The sequence below is a fragment of the Sarcophilus harrisii genome, chromosome 6, assembly GCF_902635505.1.
Source record: "Sarcophilus harrisii chromosome 6, mSarHar1.11, whole genome shotgun sequence".
Classification (NCBI taxonomy): domain Eukaryota; kingdom Metazoa; phylum Chordata; class Mammalia; order Dasyuromorphia; family Dasyuridae; genus Sarcophilus; species Sarcophilus harrisii.
Window position 1 is genome coordinate 191,634,909 of NC_045431.1, and position 20,251 is coordinate 191,655,159.

Sequence of the window (20,251 nt, forward strand, 5' to 3'; positions counted from 1 at the left end):
TATAGCGGAGAATTGTTCTGGTTATTGTACTTGTGGTCACTGTTTGGAGCAACCTGGTTGTGGCTGGTGTACTGATCCGAGCAACACTGGCAAGGGAAAGTGCATCGAAGGCTCCTTCAAAGGGCCAGTGAAGATGCCATTCCAGGCAGCAACAGGGAGTCACTATCCACAACCACTTCTTAATTCTAGCATGTGTTTAGAAGACAACAGATATAACTGGTCTTTCATCCAATGTCCAGGTAACATATGCATTCTCTTTGTTGTTAACTCATTCAAAAAACCATTCCTTATCCTGTTTCTTTGAAAAGTTCAGAATATAAAAGCAATGTTACTTATCTAGAATTTGGTAATGGAAGAATGGTTCAACTCAACTTTGGAGAATTGATTTCATTAAAATTGGTTTCCTTTAGTGACAAGGGATGATCCATTTGAATAAGAACTTCAGTTTGCCTTTTTGTAGAAAAAATTTTTCCTCTCTATTTATGCATATTTTCTTCATGAGCAAGATGAATTCTATTGTGTCTTCTCTAGGTAATATTCTATCAATAATGCTGCTGTAATCCTTTGAGAGATCAAACCTTTTTAAAATAAAATCACCACCAAGCACAAAGTATTTAAAGTGAGCAAGGTGGCACAGTGGTAGAGTTTTGAGCCCGGAACTAGGAAAACCTGAGTTAAAATCAGGCCTTAGACACTTACTATTTATGATCCTGGAAAAATAATTTCTATTTTTCATTGTTTCCTCAAGTGCAAAATGAGGTTATTAACAGTACCTATCTCACATGATTGTTGTGAAGATAAAAAAAAAAAAGTAGGTACTATATAAAGGCTTCTTACTTTCCCTTCCTCCAAATCCCAGGAGATAGACAAACTATGGGAGCTGTTATGTTCAGTTTGATGGGATTCCAAAAGACAAAAAAATCCAAAACATCAACCACCATGAAAATGATCTATTTTAATTGTAATAGAAATTGATTTTTATTAAAAATGGTATATAAAGTTTAAGAATGTGTTGTTGTATAATAGTTTAGGAAGGATTTTTTTGCATGTATCCATAACTTTCAGTTTTATTAGAAACTTATTGTAGACTAGTTTGAAATCTACTTGAGTAAAATCCTTTGTCTCTTATAATCATTTCTGTTTGTTATTCAGTATTTTCAGAAAAATAAAAAGTGTTGCCCAAAACTACATAATCCAACTTGTAGATGAGTAGGATTTCCCTCTACATTATCTCCCCAAAGTGTTATTCACATTTTATTTGAAGATTTCTTTTACATATCCCTAATATTGTAACTATGAAGTTTTTCTTTAAGTCAAAGTGTAAGACTTGATATTTATCCCTATTCATCCTAGATGACTCTGACAAAAGGCTAAAGATCTCTTTGTATCTTATTTTATCATATAATGTTTTCTCCAAAACCCTTTTCTTTCTCCTTGGCCCTCCATCTGCACATTTGGCCAGCTTGCCTGTCTATGCCTTTATCCAAGTCATTGGCAAAAATGGTAAATAGCATGGGGCCAAGTATATATCTCTGGGCACTGGCTATTCTAACCCTTCCAAGCTGACCTCAAACTCTTAATGGCTAATTTTCAAGTCTAACTAATCAAGCCATTTTTGAATTTACCTAATGGTATTAGTAGAGACAGGACTGCAGTAGAAACAGTGTTAGATTTGTTGTTAAATTAAGGACTTAGATGTGATAGCTTTATCATCAGTGAATTAACTTTTCCTGTTCTCACTTTGTCATGTGTCACTTTATCATGTGATCACTTGGAAGACTCGATAGTCACTAACATTACTTTCAACTCTGAATCTATCATTCTAAGATCACATAATCCCCCATCTCTCTTGTCTTCAAGTCTAACAGGAGAAACTTTGTCAAATGCTTTACTATTATATAACTAAACTATGGGTATAACATTCCCCAGTCTGCTAGTCTAGTAGTCTTGTCAAAAGGAAATTAGATTTGTCTGCAGGAACTGTTCTTGATGAAGCTATGCTGAGTTTTTGTAGCTAAGACTTCATTTTATATCTGTTCATTATCCATTCTTTTAATAATTAGAATTTTCCCAGGATTTGAAATTGGAGTTACTGGCCTATAGTTTTTGATTCAATTCTTTTTTTCTTTTGAAAATTGGGATGTTTGCCTGAAACTCTTTCCTTCTCTACTAACTTCAAAGATTATTAGCAATGGCTTGGCAGTTACATCCAGTTACATCTGCCAGCACATTTAGGGTTAGGGAATGTAGTTTATTTTACATCAAGGGCAGCATTTTATGGTAGAAAGAATTTTAGACTTAAAGAATCTGGGTTCACATTCTGACCTATTCTGCTGTATATATTATCTTGAGCATGTCACACAACTCTGGTTTTTAGTTCCTTACTGTACAAATGAAGGGACTGGACTAGATGGCCACCAAAGTCCTTTTTACCTCTAGTTCTTGAGACACCTAGTATCTTATTTTCTGCTTATATTGGTTGTGTCACCTCAATTAGGCTTTTTTTTCCCCCTGGAAAAATGGTAGTAAAATAACACTTGAACAGTTCAGCTGTATTTCCATCAAGAAGGTAATATCTCAAAGGCTTCATTTCTAAAATGTAAAGAATTGACTCATATTTATAAGAATCCAAGCCATTCTCCAATTGATAAATGGTCAAAGGATATGAACAGACAATTTTCTTTCTTTTTTTTTAATGGTCAAAATTCTTTTTTTTTTTTTTTTAATTTAATAACTTTTTATTGTCAGAACCCATGCCAGGATAATTTTTTACAACATTATCCCTTGCACTCACTTCTGTTCCGATTTTTCCCCTCCCTTCTTTCCTCCCCTCCCCCAGATGGCAAACAATCCTATACATGTTAAAGAGGTTACAGTATATCTTAGATACAATATATGTGGGCAGAATTTAACAGTTCTCTTGTTGCTCAGAGAGAATTGGATTCAGAAGGTATAAATAACCCGGAAGGAAAAACAAAAATGCAAGCAGTTTACATTCATTTCCTAGTGTTCTTTCTTTGGGTGTAGCTGCTTCTGTCCATCCTTGATCAGTTGAAACTGAGTTAGATCTTCTCTTTGTGAACAGACAATTTTCAGATGAAGAAATTAAAACTATTTCTAATCATATGATAAATGTGACTCTTTCCAACAGTGAGATGATTGATGCCAGTTCTAATGATCTTGTGATGAAGAAAGCCATCTACACCCAGAGAGAGTACTATAGGAACTGAATGTGGATCACAACATAACATTCTCACTCTTTTTGTTGTTCAGTTGCATTTTGTTTTCCTACTCATTTTCCTTTTTTGATCTGGTTTCTCTTGTGCAGCAAGAGAATTGTACAAATATGTTTATACATATTGGACTTAACATATATTTTAACATGTTTAACATATATTGCTTGCCAGCTAGGGGAAGGGTTGCAGGAAAGGAGGAGAAAATCTGAAACACAAGGTCAGTGTTGTTAAATTATCCATGCCAATGTTTTGAAAATAAAAAACTTAAAAAAAAGAAAGAAAGAAAAGAAAGGCATCCGATTTTTATGATCTTTTTAAAATAATATTTTATTTTTCTCTAATTACACGTTAAAACAACAACAAAAAAAGAGTATCTCATTTATTCAGAATAGATTTCCTTCTCTCTTTTTTCTTTACTTTTCTCCAGCATATCTAAAAAACAAAACAGTCATTAACTTTTCTTACTTACCTTAGCTCAGTCTTACACTCGGTGTTTTTGACATTATTGCTATGTGCTTCTCTATTCATTCTTTATTACCTACTGTTGTTTCCTTGTGCATTTATGCCTTTTTAAAATGTCAATTGGTGAGCTCCTTGTGCATCCATGTTATTCTCTTTAGGCAGTTGGACTATTACAATAACCTAATGGTTAGTTTCCCTGCTTCAAGTCTTTCCCCACTCCATTTCATCTTCCACTCAGCTGTCAAAGTTTTTCAAAGAATAGGTCTAAGTTACCTCTTCCATCGATAAACCCTAGTGACTCCCTATTGTTCCAGTATCAAATAAAGTCCTCTGTTGGTTATTAAAGCCCTTCATAACTCTGGCCCCCCTAGCTGGTTCTCTTACATGATACTTCCATCTCCTGACTCCAAGCAATTTCCTTGACTGTCCCTGTGGCTAGAATTCTCTGCCTCCTGTCTTCCCTAGTTTCCTTCAAGTCTCAGCTAAAGTACAGCTTTGTGCAAGAATCCTCTCCCAAACCTCCTTAATCTGGCCTTCCCTGTGAGACACTACCCCCAGTTTATCCTGTGTAGATCTTATTTGTGCATCCTTGTTTACATGTTACCTCTTCTATTATTAGACTGGTGAGCAGGAAATAGTTCCCCCCCCATTTTTCTTTGTATCCCCAGTACTTAGCACAGTCCCTGGAACATAGCAGGTGATTAATGAATACTGTATGACTGATTTTCTTCCTAGCATTCCTATCATTTCCATCCCACCAATAAATTCTTCCTTGTTGGTAAGAATAAGATATAGAATGACACCTCATTTAATTTTTTCCTTAATTTTTGAAGGTTGAAACTGTCATGAAGGCAAGCTAAGAAATAGTCTTTTGGCCAACAGAACTTCAGCAGATGTCTGGATAATTTAATTATCCAATCATCATTACCATGTATTGGCTCTTCAGCTGCTTACAGAGCCCAAATTCTATCTTTTTCCACTTTTTCTCTTGGCATTTGGTAGTATGAGATGACAGTCTCTTCAGATTGCTAAGTACCAATCCAGATAAAGGCTACATTTGGTATGTTTTTTTTTTCTCTTTTAAATCTTTCCTTATGGTAATTAGGCTGGATCCTTTTTTTTGATGAACTAGTCCATCATGCCATGCTTTTTGTTCACATGACAAGTAGTATGTCCAGTAAGTTACTTCAGATAGCTATGTTGTTGAAAGAAGACTTGTTGCAACTTTGCTGTGAAGTTGTTATTATCCTGAATCTCTTTTTTCTTTTCTCTGTAGCATGCCAATGTAATGGACATAGTAAGTGTGTCAATGAAAGCATCTGTGAAAAGTGTGAGAATCTGACAACTGGCAAACACTGTGAGACATGTATATCAGGCTTCTATGGTGATCCTACTAATGGAGGAACATGTCAACGTAAGTGAAATCTAGTTTTGTTAAATACAAATCTAATTAATAATGTTGTATTTATTAAATTATAAAGTTGAAGTGGACAAGGCAAATGAATGCTACATTTCTTAGTAAGCATTTGTTATTTTTAGTATACTTTTAAACCATTATAGGTTTTCCCATTCATGAAGATTAAACGTATAGAAGGAATAATAGTTTTATATTTGCAGGAGAAAGAGCATTCACAGTTCATTTGTTAATATATAAAATTGAAAAGTAATATTGGCTGAATTCTATTTTGTTTTCATATTAACTATATTACTCACATAAGCCTGTGCCCCCCAAATTTAAATGCTGTACTGTTTTTCTTGAGAGTGTGAAATGTTTCACTAGAACACTAGAACTTCACTAATTGCATATTTTTCCTCCTGTTACTGGTAATAAAATAGAATGTGCTAAATGAAAATAATTTTTCAAGCTCTGTAAATGTAAGGCAGGAAGAAAGTATGATTTTGTAACTTAGAAAAAGGCTCATACATTTTGAGAATCTTAAAAGTTATGTCTGAGATGCCTGGAGATGTAATGGTACCTTACCTAGTATCTGTAGCGATGCCAGTGGTGTGTAAAGCTAATAATGTCTTTATTAATCTTGGTGTTAATTTAGTCTATTATGTCTCTTAAGAAGCTCTGACAAAGTGATAGACCATTGCAGTTCCCTTTAAGTTTGAATATTTCATGCTCATGACTCTAATAGTCTTGGAGATTTAAAAGCAAAGGAGATAAATATGATGTGAACTGGTCAGGGAAGACTTGATAAAAGAAATATGAAACGAGAGACCTTAAAAGGTTAGATAGGAATTTGGATAGAGATAGGAGTTGAGACGTCATTCCAGATAAAGAAAATAGTTTAGAGGGCTGGTAAATGTAGAATTTGAGGCTTTTCACTTGAAATTCAAGTTAGAGTATATGAGAGTCCTTCACTGGAACTGGAATCAGGAAGGTCTGAATTCAAATCCAGCCTCCCATCTTTTAAAAAAAAAAAACAAACCTGTGTGACTCTGACCAAATCACTTAAACCTGTTTGGCTCAGTTTCCTCAATATTAAAAAATGGTAATGATAATAGCATCTAGCCCCCCAAAGTTGTTGTGAGGATTAAATGAGAAAATATGTATAAAGTACTTTGTCAGTCTTAAAAGCACTGTATAAATGCTAGCTATTATACACAATGCAAAACATGGATGATCATGTGAAAGAGACTAAGAAGAACTGATTAGACAGATGGAAAGAGTACCACTGTAATGCAGAGGTACAGAAAGAGAGAATAGAACAGGGTTTTTTAACCTATAATTAGGAATTTTTAAAATTTACACATATATTTATATTAAGATATATTTTAATATATGTTAATAACTATATCAATATGGTTGTTTTTATTTGTAATTAAATGTATTTTATTTTATGCATTTAAAAACATTCTGAGAAAATGGTCCATAGACTTCATCAGACTATCAAAATATTCTGTGACACAAAAGCAGTCCTGATCCAGAGAAGTGAGGTGCTTGACCTTGTCAAATATTGCAGATATGTCAAGGAGGATGGGACTTGAGAAAATGCTATTCAGTTTTAACAATTAAAAAAAATCACTTAGATTTTGGAGAAAACATTTTCAATCAGGTGTTTTTCCTTTTGTTTTTGTTTCCTCTGGATTCAAGAGTGCCTGACACACAATAGTTGCTTAATAAAATCTCATTGATTACTTTTAGGGTTTTCAGCATAAAGGAGGCTTGTAGTTTGTCAAAATCTTTTTATGAAACTGTTGATTCAAATATAATGTAATTTTGGTGTATTTTTGCTTTCAATATGATAATTATGTGATATCAATTAATAGCATTAGCTAATTATATTAATAATTTTTCTGAAGTTGACCCAAACTGAATGTGTATCAGAAACATAGTATTTTTACCTTTTTTGTTTGCTTGCTTTTTTTTCTTTCATTTTTTTCCCCTTTTTGATTTGATTTTTTTTTTGTGCAGCATAATAAATGTGGAAATAATGTTTAGAAGAATTGTTTAATATATGTTGGATTGCTTGCTGTTTAGAGGAGGGGAATGAGGAAAAGGAGAGAAAAATTTGGAACACAAGATTTTTCAAGGGTGAATGTTGAAAACTATCTTTACATGTATTTTGGGAAAGAAAAAAAAAGCCATCACTTAAATAAATAAATAAAGGTGGCCCAAACTTGCATTTCTGATATAAATCCTACTTATGGTGAATTAAAAAAAATAAAATTCTGTAATCTTTTTAGCCAAATTTTTATTTTAGATTTTTGAATCAATATTCATGAATGCTAATGATCTATAGTTCTCTCTTTTTGCTTTATCTTTTTTTGATTTATGTATGATGGCTATATTTGTCTCCTAAAACTAGTTTGATAGAATGTTTTCTTAATTTTTGAAAACAATTCATGTCATAGAAGTATTAATAGTTCTTTAAAAGCTTGGTAAAACTTTCTTCTAAATTCTTTTGGTCTAGGGACTTTTTTCTTTGGTATTCTTTATTGCTAGCTGAATTTCCATTTATGAAGTTACATTATTTTAAATCTCGGTATTATCTTCATTTTAGTATTTTATATTTTTAAGGTAATTCTTATGACACCTTTATAAAGTCAACCATGTATTAGAGCACAGAGAAATTATAAATGTTTTAACAAGCAGAAATGCCAGACACATCCTTTACAAACTTATCCTTGACAGACTCTGCTTCTCATCTATTTTCTCTTAGAAATCTGCTTCTAGAAGTCTCTAGAGAGAATCAAATTGCTAAATTTGCTAAGATATTTCTAAGCAGACCTTAAATATTCTTCCCACGTCAGTTCTAAAGACTGGGGAATATTTCTTCAATTGAATATTTTTGTTTTTATCTTGAGTTTTTCTCCAGAATTAACACAGTTACACTGCAGCCAGATGTTTCTTAGTAGTAAATAGTACTCTTGTTTCACATTTTGCCAAAACCAGGAGTAGTCAGCTTCTTACAGCATGCAAAGTTGTTGAAAGAGACCATTACTTTTGGGAGGTAAGTAGAATGCCCCGATAGCATATTAGAAGTCAGTCATCTCAAAGCCTTTTGTACTCTTTAAAGGAATATAGTTGAACCTTATTGAGCCACTAAAGAAATAGAGATCAAGTATATGTTTGAATGTGTAATGGAGTCATAAAAAGAAAGTAAATGAGATAATTTCAGAGAAATCTTGGAGGACTTGTATGAACTAATACAGATTGACGTGTACAAAACCAAGGGAACATTTTATACAAAGACTAGTGTAACATAAAGGAAATAGTCTTGAAAGAAAGAAAAACTATGAGTGATCAGTCATTACTCCAGAGAACTGATAGTGAAGTCTGCTTGCTATTCCTCTTGGCAGATATACTAAGAATACTGAATGAAATGTTTTTAGATCTTGCTGGATTGCAAACATGTTTTGCTTAACTCTTTTATTTGTTACAAGAGGGAGGACTTTTCTTTGGGAGAGGGACAAATGTTGCAGGAGGAAAAAGAGATAATGATGAAAAATAGGGAGGAAAGAAAGGGTCAATGAAATATTTAAAAAGACATAGAAGAAAATTCAGAAGAACACATAGAAGCAGTTTTGTATAATCGTGTTAAATTTAATTTATACTTAAAAAACCCATATAACAGAAGCTCAGTTTAATATGCAGTTCTCTTTTTTCTGTTCTTTATATATTAAAATATTTACATTTAAAGTTTATAATAAAATAAATAGAGGATCAATAAATGAAGGAATTGAAAAAGCACTGAAAGAATAATAAGAGTTAGAAGCTTGGGATGGTAGCCATACTTAAAGAAAAGCTAATAAAGTTAATATTACTTCATGAGAATGACTAGCATCAATCTTCAACTCTCAACTTATTTCAGTACCTTCAATGCTTGACATTTGTGGTGAATTTATTAACTGAAAACTTTCCATCCCCTAATTGCTATCCCTGTTTCTTCTCTTCCATTTTCCTGTTAAAGTGGTTTTATTGGCAGAATGGAAACTAATTTTTTTTAACCACATGTAAGTTGTGTTTTCTTTCATTTTCACAGCATGCAAGTGCAATGGTCATGCCTCCCTCTGTAATACAAATTCAGGCAAGTGTTTCTGTACCACCAAAGGAATCAAAGGAGATGAATGCCAATTGTGAGTATCATCTATTTGTACTACATATTGAATTTTGAGTCCTGGTGGGGAAACTGATTTTTAACAAATGTAATTACAGCAATTCTGCATTTATAGCCAGCTAAATCTAAGTGATCTTTGCTAATAATAGGGAGACAAAGCAGAGATCTGTTAATACAATGATCAAAGTCCCCATTACAGTTTACCTTTTTTTACCATATTTGTTCAAAACTGACCAAAGATTAGTCATAGGATCATAAATGTAGAGTTGGAAAAGATCAGAGCAACCATCTAATTTAGTCTTCACATTTTACAAGTGAGAAACTAAGGCCCAAACAGGTTAAATTATTTGCTCACGGTCAAATGGATATTAAGTGACACAACATTAGCTCCCAAGTCCAACAGTCTTTCACAACAAATTGATTGATTTGAAGTTTCACTTATATATACTGTCTATCTATCTATCCATCTATCTATCTATTTATCTATCTATAGTTCTCAGCTTTAGCTGAAGATACTGAATTCTGGTGGAGAGTGTCACAAGGTGTGTAATATTAACCCTAAGCAATCCATAGATTATAAACTTTATATCTAGAAAATCTTTCTTTTGACTGTCACCCCTATCCTGATTGAATTGTCTAATTCTCTTATTTAAGGAAAGAAAGGGAATGGTTGCCTTCAAAATATAGCAGTGAGATTCATCCTAGTCCATTAGTCCTTTTGAGTAACTAAGATTTCTCTGTACTTGATTCTACCTTAAAATTGATTTAGGGAGGGAAAGGGGAGCTGAATTCCCTTTTGGCTTATGACAGAATTCTCAAAAAATGATTGGGGACCTTAGAGGGTCTCTAAGACCCTTTCAGCAATTCGTGAGGTCAAAACTATTTTCATAATAATCCTAAGACATTTTAATTCCTACTATGGTAAATATTGATAAATTTAACTCATATGAATAAAACCACTTTAGGGAGGTGTGATCCTCAGTGAACCTCAGTGTAAAAATATCCTAAGACCAACAAGTTTGAGAACTTTGGGGCTTGGACTTCCTTTTTACTAAGCTTCAAACTTTGCTGATAACCAAAATCTAGTTTTTGATGTAGAACCTCTGACCCTATTGATCCCTGAGCTTACTTGATTTCTTGGGCTCAAAGATTTATCATGTTTTATCTGTCCTTCCTTCTTCTTCTGCCACCATCTCTATGAGCCTTAGCTAGGAGTAAAGTATTCACTCCCTTTTTTCCCTTTTACTCCTACTGCCATATATTCCAGATCATGAGAGTCTATTTCCTGGGGCTTATTCATAAGGAAAGAGCATTAAATGCAAAATTCTTATATGATTAAGATAATTCAAAATCTATATTTAAAAAACTGGAAAGTGATCAAGTAACTGGCTACCATGGTTGTTCTTCAGGACACAAAATATCTATTTTCTTCACTCTTCCATATAAAAATGACCTTTTTTTAAAAACCAGAAATCACAATCCATTAAAATTTGGTGTTCACTGACTCTTGCTTAATGAAATTAACTTATTTGTGTGCTGTACAATCCCATGCTTATTTTTAGCTAGTCAGGATGCTCCAATTGAACCAAACAGATAAACAAAAAGTAATGTTTGTTTAAAATGTTTCTCCTTGCCACAGTTCTCATTTCCTAGAGTTGGAAAAACTAGATAAGAATATTATTCTTAATGGAAGCTTTGGAAAAATGGGTCAAAGAAGAAATATTTGATATCTTTGTTGGAATGCCTAGATAGCATAATACTTGGGGAAGAACTGCTTTAAAGAAAAATCTCATTCAGCAATTTTTTTTTCTTCCTTTTCTTTGCAATAAGGGACTCAAGGATGGAAAGAAAATTTATGGCTACCATAATATCTAGTGAGCATGTATCAGTTGAACTTGCTATTATTTCACAGATAATAAAACTGTCACCATAATTGACTTCAGTTCCATTTATTAGGCTGAAGATCTGTATTATAGCAGAATGGATTAATTTGACTTTGGTGTTTACTAAATGCCTTTTGTTGCTAATAATTTTTTAAGAGAAAATTACTGGTGAATTGCATTTTGGCTTTTGAAGCCAAGACTTTAAAATAAAGAGATGATATAATAAAATCTACTATGTATCTCTTCTACAGGTTTGGATACAGAGTAATAAAATGTTGAGGCTTGTTTTACTAAATGTGTAAGAATTAAAAATTTCCTTCCCAAGAGGTTCTTTACGTAGTCCTATCATCTTCATGCTGCATCCTCTTTAAAAGGGGAACAAGATCACTTTTTCAAGACAGATCAGCTGTCCTCATCTCTACCCCTCAAAGTTATAGGTACCACAGTGTACTCTGGTTCTTGCTTAAGAACCCATAACTTTGATGTTCTCTGAGATGACAGTAGTGAAAGAATGGAGAATATGCTTATTTGGACCCTCCTAGATATGTTATATAGACTGCTAGGTTTGCCACCATGACCAGTTTTAAATGAAAATTAGTGATTTGTAGTAGACTAGTTGAAATTAAGACCTTTATTGAATATGATGCTCCTTAAGTACTCACGTTATTTTTCAAAAGGGAAACAGGTTTGTTTGAGCTGAAATAAACTGTACAATTATTTTTTTTCTTTGACGTTTATGGAAAAGGGAGCAAACTATTTAGGGAACATGGAAAGTAATTTAGAAATGGTAAGTTGGAAAGTATTTTCACTATATGATAATCTACTTTGGAGTTGATATAGATTTCCCAAAAGGCAAAAAATGACTTTAAAGGCAGTAGTGAAGTTCATTTGTAATTTAAATTTCTCTTTTATTCAATTTGCATTAGGCTGCTTTGTTTTTTCAGTGTTTGTTTAATGTATAAGTTTGGGGTTTGGTTTTTTTTTTTTTTTTTTTTTAATAGTATCCTGCTAAGCATTTTCTCAAAGAATAAATGTTTGTCTGGAGTGGTTGGTATAGGGATAGTTATAGAAAGAGGCAAGAAACAGCAGAATGATTGTAATTTGGTGTGTAGGACATAAGTTCTTTTTTTGTGTTGGCAAAGAATTGGAGGTGAGGGAATGTCTGAATAAATTGTGGTATACGAATGTACTATTATTGTTCTGTGGGAAATGATGATCAGACTGATTTCACAGAAGTCATCAGAGGAACTTGCATGAACTAATGCTGAGTGGAATGGGTAGGACCAGGACAGCATTGTACATAGTTATAACAGGATTGTGTGATGATCAACTATGATGGACTTGCCTTTTCTCAGCAATACAGTGATCCAAGACAATTCCAATAGACTTGGGATAGAAAATATCATCCACATCCAGAGAGAGAACTATGGAGACTGAATGGGGATTGAAGCATCCTATTTCACTTTTTTTGTTTGTTTGCTTTCTCTTACTTGTGGTTTTTCTCTTTTGTTCTGGTTGTTCTGTCATGGTTGGACTGCTGTGGAAGCATGTTTAAAATGAGTGTGGCTTGTGTCAGATTGCTTGCTTTCTTGGGGAGAGGGACAAAGGTGGAGAGAGAGAGAGAGTTCATGATCTTACAAAAATGAATGTTGAGGGCTATCTTTGCATGTGGTTGGAAAAATAGAATATTGTTGAGTGGGAAAAAGTGGAACATAAATGAAAAAAGTGACTATTGCCTTGAAAAAACATTTTTTAGTTGTTTGATGTGGATGAGATTTGAATTCTGAGCCCATTTGATTTTAAATCTACAAATATTATTAAAACAACTTCCATCAAAGAGGAAAAATAATAAATTTTACAATTTTTTTTTCTAGATGTGAAGTAGAAAATCGCTACCAAGGGAATCCTCTCAAAGGAACATGTTACTGTAAGTATTTTTACTTTTCTTCCTGGTCTGGGAACAGGATAGGTGGGTGGTACTATTGCATGTGCTTGAGAGTTGAGCAGGCACCTCTTTTAGAAGTCAGCAGAACAAGGGTCTTGTTCTAACCAAATCTGAGGATAAGGGCTTTTGGCTTCTTGATGGTTGTCTTGGTTTGAAGGATAATGGAGTCTTTTTTTTTTTTTGTAATTTTGCTTGTTGAAGGAACTTTGGGGGACAAGTTCAGAAACCAAACTAAGCATTTAGATGTAAAAAAACACCACACTTAAGATTACTTCAAATTGTCTTTGTAAATATACAATACATAGAACACAATTGGACTGTACTAAATAATGAGGCAGAAGTTTAGAGCCTGTATGAATTTCTATAAAACAAAAAACAAGACTTGGGATGAGGAATGGCATTGACAATAGGAAGAATTATTTAAATTGGAAATGAGGACTGAAATCCTCTGGGAATTTAGAGAGGCTTAGTCCATAACATTCAGAAGGCAGAAAGGTAGTGTAGGGAACTAATTAAGAGATCAACATTGGAAGAAACCTTCCATAAATGGAAACTCAAAATCCATAACTGAAGTCACAAAACAGAGCAAGGGCCATATGAGTAAGGAGTTAATATTAGGACAACAGAGCTTCCTTTTAAGAGGGCCTTTGGCTAATAGCCTAATTCTTGGATGGGGATGAGCTAAGGAATTCTTTCTGGCTGTTTAGAATCAGAAGTGAGCTGAATCAAGAAACGGTAACTAGGCCTCCCTGTCATTATTACATAAGGATCATTTTGTCTATATTGTTTTCCTTTAAATGTTAGCTAGTTGACTTACTTTGCAATTTGTTATTCCTGTAGGTTTCTTTGTTTTTCTGAAACTGTATAAATTTTTTTCCCCACAGATACACTTCTTATTGACTATCAGTTCACCTTTAGTCTCTCCCAAGAGGATGACCGTTATTATACAGCTATCAATTTTGTGGCTACACCTGAAGAAGTATGATTAAGATGACTTAATGTTTCTCTGGGTTTTTGTGATGATTCTTGTTTGTATGAGGTCAATAGTAGAGGCAGTGCTATGTAATGGTTTTCAGGGTTATTTTTCTTCCATTCATTTAAAAAAGAGGATTCTGGATAGAGGTACTGTTTCTGTCATCACCTGGATCTTTTTTTTAAAAATGCTTTCTCCAACCATGTATGCATTTTATGGAGCAATAAGTCCTTCATATCTTTATGGGCAGGGAAATTGAATTTTATTTTGTATTTGTAGCTCACCTTAAAGGAAAATCATCTGGGGAACCCTTGTCAACATTTGTTCTACTCAAAAGTTTTGGGTTTCTCATGAAACACTAATAAAATGTAATTTTACTGTTCATCTGTAATTGGGAAAGTTTGATAGTGATGAAATTTACTTATGCCTTTCCTGTAAAATCTTAGAATTTTTCTAATATTACTTAGTAACAGAATTTTCTTTTTTCAATCAGCAAAACAGGGACTTGGATATGTTTATCAATGCCTCAAAAAACTTCAACCTCAACATTACTTGGGCAACAAGCTTTACAGGTAAGTAAAACTCCTGGTTCACTACAAAGAACTAGAATATATTTGACTTTACAACCTGTAAATGGCTTAGATCTAGTTTTTATATTCATGTGCCCAGTTGTGAAGATGTTTTTAAGGCTGTAAAGTGATAAGATAAAAGGAATAAGACAGAAAAGACAGGATGCTAGAAAGAGTACTGGATTTAGGAGTTGAGACTCCAAGTTCAGTTTCTGGAATTACTAATTACTAACTTTGTGGCTATAAATCACCATTTTTGCACACAAATCACTGTTTTCTCGTCTGTAAAATGGGCAAGCTAATAATACTTGAGCTACCTATCCTGCTGGGTTATTGTGAGGAAAGTACTTTGCAAGCCTTAAATCAGTATGGAAATATCTTTATTATTGGATCCCATATTCTTGCTCAGTAATTTTTTCTTTCCACACACTGCAGAGCTTGAGGTTTTCCCCTAAATTGCTGTCTCCTATGATGGCTGCTTAGGGTGAGAAATTGGATTAATGGCTTATTGGCATGCATCATATTTAAGCAGATGGATCCAGAATTATGTGGCTAGCACATTCTGACCATGCATTAATGTTTGCTGACATTGCTTGAGAGGATGAGACTTACTCATTCAGACAAAATGGGGACATAGGATTCTAAAAGCAAGGAAGTTTGAAGGGGTCAGCTTCAGACTAATACCCTAATTGGGAGAATGGAGAATCAGACTTACAAAATACTAAGAAAATGCAATTTTTATATGTAACAAAGAATGGTTTACTTTTAATACCTAGCAGGTATATGGTTTTTCTGTGCAGAAAAATGTATGTGAACCAGACAAAACCCGTACAGCATACTGCTGGTATCCAAAATCTTATCTGTGACCATTCCATATAGTCTTAATCACCCAATGATAATAGAAAATAATTCTTATAGAAAATTGTGTAGCAGTTTTGGAGAGCTTAGGGGGCAGTAGAAAGGTGAAAGGTACCTAAGAAAAAAGCTGTGAGTACTTGGGCTTATTTACCTTTGAAAAAGAAGTTGAAAAGGCTTTAAGGCCTGAGGACTGAGTGATTACTGAGGAAAGGAATGACCAAATTACTAATCACCACGACTCCAGTGGTATAGTAAAAAGAAGATTGTGGACTCAGGACTTGCAATTTTTTAAATCCATTCTGGTTCTGCTAATTTAGTATGGGGTGAATCCCTCATTTTCTTTGAGTCTTTGCTTTATTACTGTAAAGTAGCAATACACCTATTCTGGAAAACTGTTTGAAAATATGTCGATAAAGTGGTAACTAAAATGTCCATACCCTTTAATTAGAGATTCTACTGGTAGACATAAACCACAAGGAGGTTAAAGACAAAAAGTCTTTGTATACACCAAAATATTAATAGCAGCACTTTTTGTGATACCAGAGAATTTGAAATAAAATAGATGCTAGTGGATTAGGGATTGGTAAAGCAAATTATGGTTCATGAGTGTAATAGAATATTCTGATACTCTTTAAAGATGAATACAGAGAAGCATGGAAAGACATGAACTGATACAAAGTGAAGTAAACAGATACAGAAAAATGATCCAAAGAACATAAATAGGGAAAAAAAAATCCACAAAATAATTGAAAGTAAATATTGCAAAATTATAAAAAACAAGCTTAGCAAGAAGAGATATGAAAACATCCCTTCTTCCATCCCTTTGAAGAGTGTGGAATATTACATACAGTGTCAGGGTTTTTTGTTTTATTTTGGTTTGGTTTTAATACCTTGAATGGTTATCCTAAAATTTTTTTCTCCATTTTTGTCTTTCCTTTTTTGTTATAAGAGATGGCTTTGTGGAAAACAGGAGAAGAAGAATACAGGGGAAATGTAGGCAACGTACAGACAAGAAAAAGATACATACTTATATATATTATATAGACCTACATATGCATACATACATTTCCTCCTCTAAAATGAGAGGTCGTCAAACAAGATGATCTCTGAGATTCCTTCCAACTTTTGTGTCCTAAGAGGGTTTAATTACTGTGGGATTTAGTTGAAATTTGTGAGGGAAGGTCTTGGAAATAGATTTTCATCAACCTGGGATGTTTTTGCACATAAACTTAAAAAAAAATTTATTAAAACTTTTAATTTTTAAAACATGCATAGATAAGTTTTAATGTTCATCTTTGTAATACCTTTTGTTCCAAATTTTTTTCCCTTCCTTCCCGTCACCCTCTCCTCTAGATGGCAAGTAATACACATAAACTTTAAGCACTTTTCTATCCCTATGTTCTTTATAATTGTTAGTTTGAGGGATACAGATGGACTCAAAAATCTAGTATATATTTTTTAAAGAATTTTTTTCAATGGTTGAGAGTAAAATAAGTTGAAAGTAGACAATTTGACATAATTGTCTCAATTTAATAGCAAAAAAAAATAGTAGTGGTGTCTCAATTTAATAGTATTTAATTTTTTATTTCTGTGGTAAAGAACATAAAATGCTTTTTAATTTTAAAGAAATATATGTGTCACTACAATGTCACTACAATAAAGATTTGTTATTTGGGTTATTTTTCAGAATATAATTAGGAAGTAGTAGACAAGCTTATATATTTGAGGATAATATTTGGTAAACTATACACTATAGTCTGCAAATGTACTTAATCTCCTTTCTTACCCCAACAGCTGGGACACAAGCTGGAGAAGAGATGGCTGTTGTTTCAAAAACCAACATTAAAGAGTACAAAGATAGCTTCTCCAATGAGAAATTTGATTTCCGCAGCCACCCAAATATCACTTTCTTTGTTTATGTCAGCAATTTTACTTGGCCCATCAAAATTCAGGTAACAGTTTGGTCATCAAGACACATTTAGCTAATTTGAACAGTTTAATTTGGGAAAGTCTAGTTTACTTTTGTAATGTTTGTGGGGTAAGTGTATTCTGGGCAAATAGTCTAACAAAAAGTAAAGTGAGGGCATTGGTTTGAGTCACTTAATAGAATGACCTATTTTTAATTGATTTAATTGATTATACTTTGGTACATACTATTAACCATATCAATCTCAGAGATATTAATAACAGATTCTAAATGCTCTAGGTATGTTAACCTAAGATTGCTATGAACTGAAAGATAATTAAGCATTTTATTTTAATATTCTATAATTCAGACTGGGCTTACTATTTTGTTTTGTATTAATAATAAAAGCTATGGTCTATTTAGATGTATTAAAAGAAAATGCATTTTTGTAATTCTTCTTTGCTTACAATGATTCTCTGCCTGACCAAATTTTTAAGTGGATGTATATTAGTAAATCATCTTAATACGAGTAGAGAAATATATTCCATTTTTTCTCTTGTGTTCGTTTTGTTTTTCATTAAGCAAAAAGGATCTAAATTGGTCACCTCATAGTATTGTCTGCAAATTTTGTGAAACAGTGACTATCATATTACATACTTGTAAATTGTTTATAGAATTGAATTAAATTATTTCTTTTAGTGCCCTGAATAGTAAAAGGAATAGTAAGATAGGGTGAGATGACATTTCTTAGAATTATTGCACAGTTGGAGTAGACCTCTAGTGAAGGATTTAGGATAAATATATATAGTACTGTATGTACCATCAGCCAAAAAAATTAGTTATTTTTCTGACACTTGGAATAATTCATGACTTCCTTGATATAGGTGGTCTGTATAATTTGAGATTGCTACAAAATTTTAAGTAACTGACAGCCAGTCTTCTAATGATAATGAATATAGCTGGTGCACAGTTGACAAACCCAGAGTCCATCCTTCAGGCCTATTCTCAAAGGCTTTCCAAGCATAGTAGGACCTGATATTGCTTGGATTATGCTTGTAGAGCTTTCAAGAACTCAGAGTGGCCTCATATTGTTGTTAAGTATCAGGATTCCATGGCTTAGTGGGAAGAAATTGCTTTACATTTGGAGTCAGAGATTTGAATTTGAAACCTCTTGTACACTTACTAGTGGTGAAAAGTTGACTCAATACTCTTGCATTTTTTGCTTAGGTAGGATTTTTTTTTTATCATAACCATGCAGGAGGAGGAAATATTTCAGACACAAAGAGTCTGAGTGCTCTGATGAAATTCCTCCCTGACTTGCACAAGGTTGAACATTTTTATGTTTTTTGAAGAACCTAAGATCAAACAAGATTGACAGAGGAGATAAAAGAGAGCAATACAAAACTGGGAGAGAAAATGAGAATACATCAAATTGAGTAGTGACTAAAAATGAGTTGTGATTGAATTGTTCTGGAGACAAGTAACATTTTCATTGGTAACTTTATTGCTGCAAGTTTAATGAGTGCTGGAGCAGAATCTGTTACACTTAAGATGAAGTAAAAAAGGCAAGGATGACAATCAGGATCTCAGATAAAACAAAAGCAAAAAATAGACCTGATTAAAAGAGACAAGCAGGGAAACTACAAAAGGTACTACAAACAAATAATAGCAAAAAATTTTACAGCAGATTTCTCTGATAAAAGATCCATTTCTTAAATATATACTGAGTATAGAACTGAGTCAAATTTATAAAATTAAGAGCCATTTCCCAAATGATAGTCAAAAGTTATAAATGGAGAATTTCCAAAAGAAGAAATCAGAATTATCTATAGTTATATGAAAAAATGTTCCAAATCGATTGATTAAAGAAGTGCAAATTAAAACAAATTCTGAGTTACCATCTCATATCTATCAGAAATGACATGTTGAAGAAGATGAGGGAAAAATTGTTAACACTAATGAACTGTTGGTGGGATAGTATACTGGTTCACTATGGAGAACAATTTGGAAGTATGCTCAAAGAGCTTTTTAACTGTATACATTCTTTAACCCAATAATACTACTGCTAGGTCTATATCCCAAAGAGATCAAAGAAAAAGAACCCATATGTAACAAAAAAGTAGTATTTTCTCACTTTAGTTTTATTAGTTTTTTTTTAATATGGCTAATATATATTTCTAAATCCATTTTTCTTGTGCATAAAAATAACTGCATAAATATGTATACATATATTGTATTTAACATGTATTGAACTACCTGCCATTTAGGGGAGAGGATGGAGGAAGGAGGGGAAAGGTTAGAACAGAAGGTTTTGTAAGGGTCAATACTGAAAAATTCCCCTGCATATGTCTTATAAATAAAAAGATATAATAAAAAATAAAATTTAAAAAAAGATTATATGATAAAAAAGGAAAAAGCTTCAATTAAAATTTTCTTAAAAAGGAAATATGGCTAATATGGAAAAAAATTTTTGTTATTTCTCAGGTATAATTGGTAATATCGTATTGCTTGACTTCTCAGTGGTGGGGAAAGGGAAAGATTTACGACTCAAAATTTAAAAAGAAAAGACTGCCCCAAAATAAATAATAAAATGTTTAAAGTTGTGAGAAAAAAATGACTATATTTTGCAGTTCATATTGTGCTCTAGAATGTAAAAGGTATTTTTTCCATCTTATCTTACCTCAAAGAAAAGCCTTCTTCAAGATGATTTAGTCTTCTTTTAACTTTTGGAAAAACATCTACAGAAGAGATATATCTTAATATAGAGAGTATTGAACTATCCATGAATCAGAAGATCTAGGATCAATAATCATGACATGACCTCTCTGGCACCTCTCTGGGGCTGTTTCAGA

The 20,251-nt window shown here is 32.9% G+C and overlaps 1 protein-coding gene across 1 annotated transcript in view; it reads left to right on the forward strand.

Annotated features, from left to right (window-relative positions):
• The window catches only part of ATRN (attractin), a 222,722-nt gene that overhangs the window by 115,830 nt on the left and 86,641 nt on the right, over positions 1-20,251 (forward strand). The window contains exons 19-25 of the mRNA XM_031943544.1: positions 6-239; positions 4,975-5,112; positions 9,191-9,284; positions 13,023-13,075; positions 13,978-14,072; positions 14,560-14,638; positions 17,288-17,445. Of these exons, the coding sequence (XP_031799404.1) occupies positions 6-239; positions 4,975-5,112; positions 9,191-9,284; positions 13,023-13,075; positions 13,978-14,072; positions 14,560-14,638; positions 17,288-17,445 (851 nt within the window). The remainder of the gene's footprint in view (positions 1-5; positions 240-4,974; positions 5,113-9,190; positions 9,285-13,022; positions 13,076-13,977; positions 14,073-14,559; positions 14,639-17,287; positions 17,446-20,251) is intronic.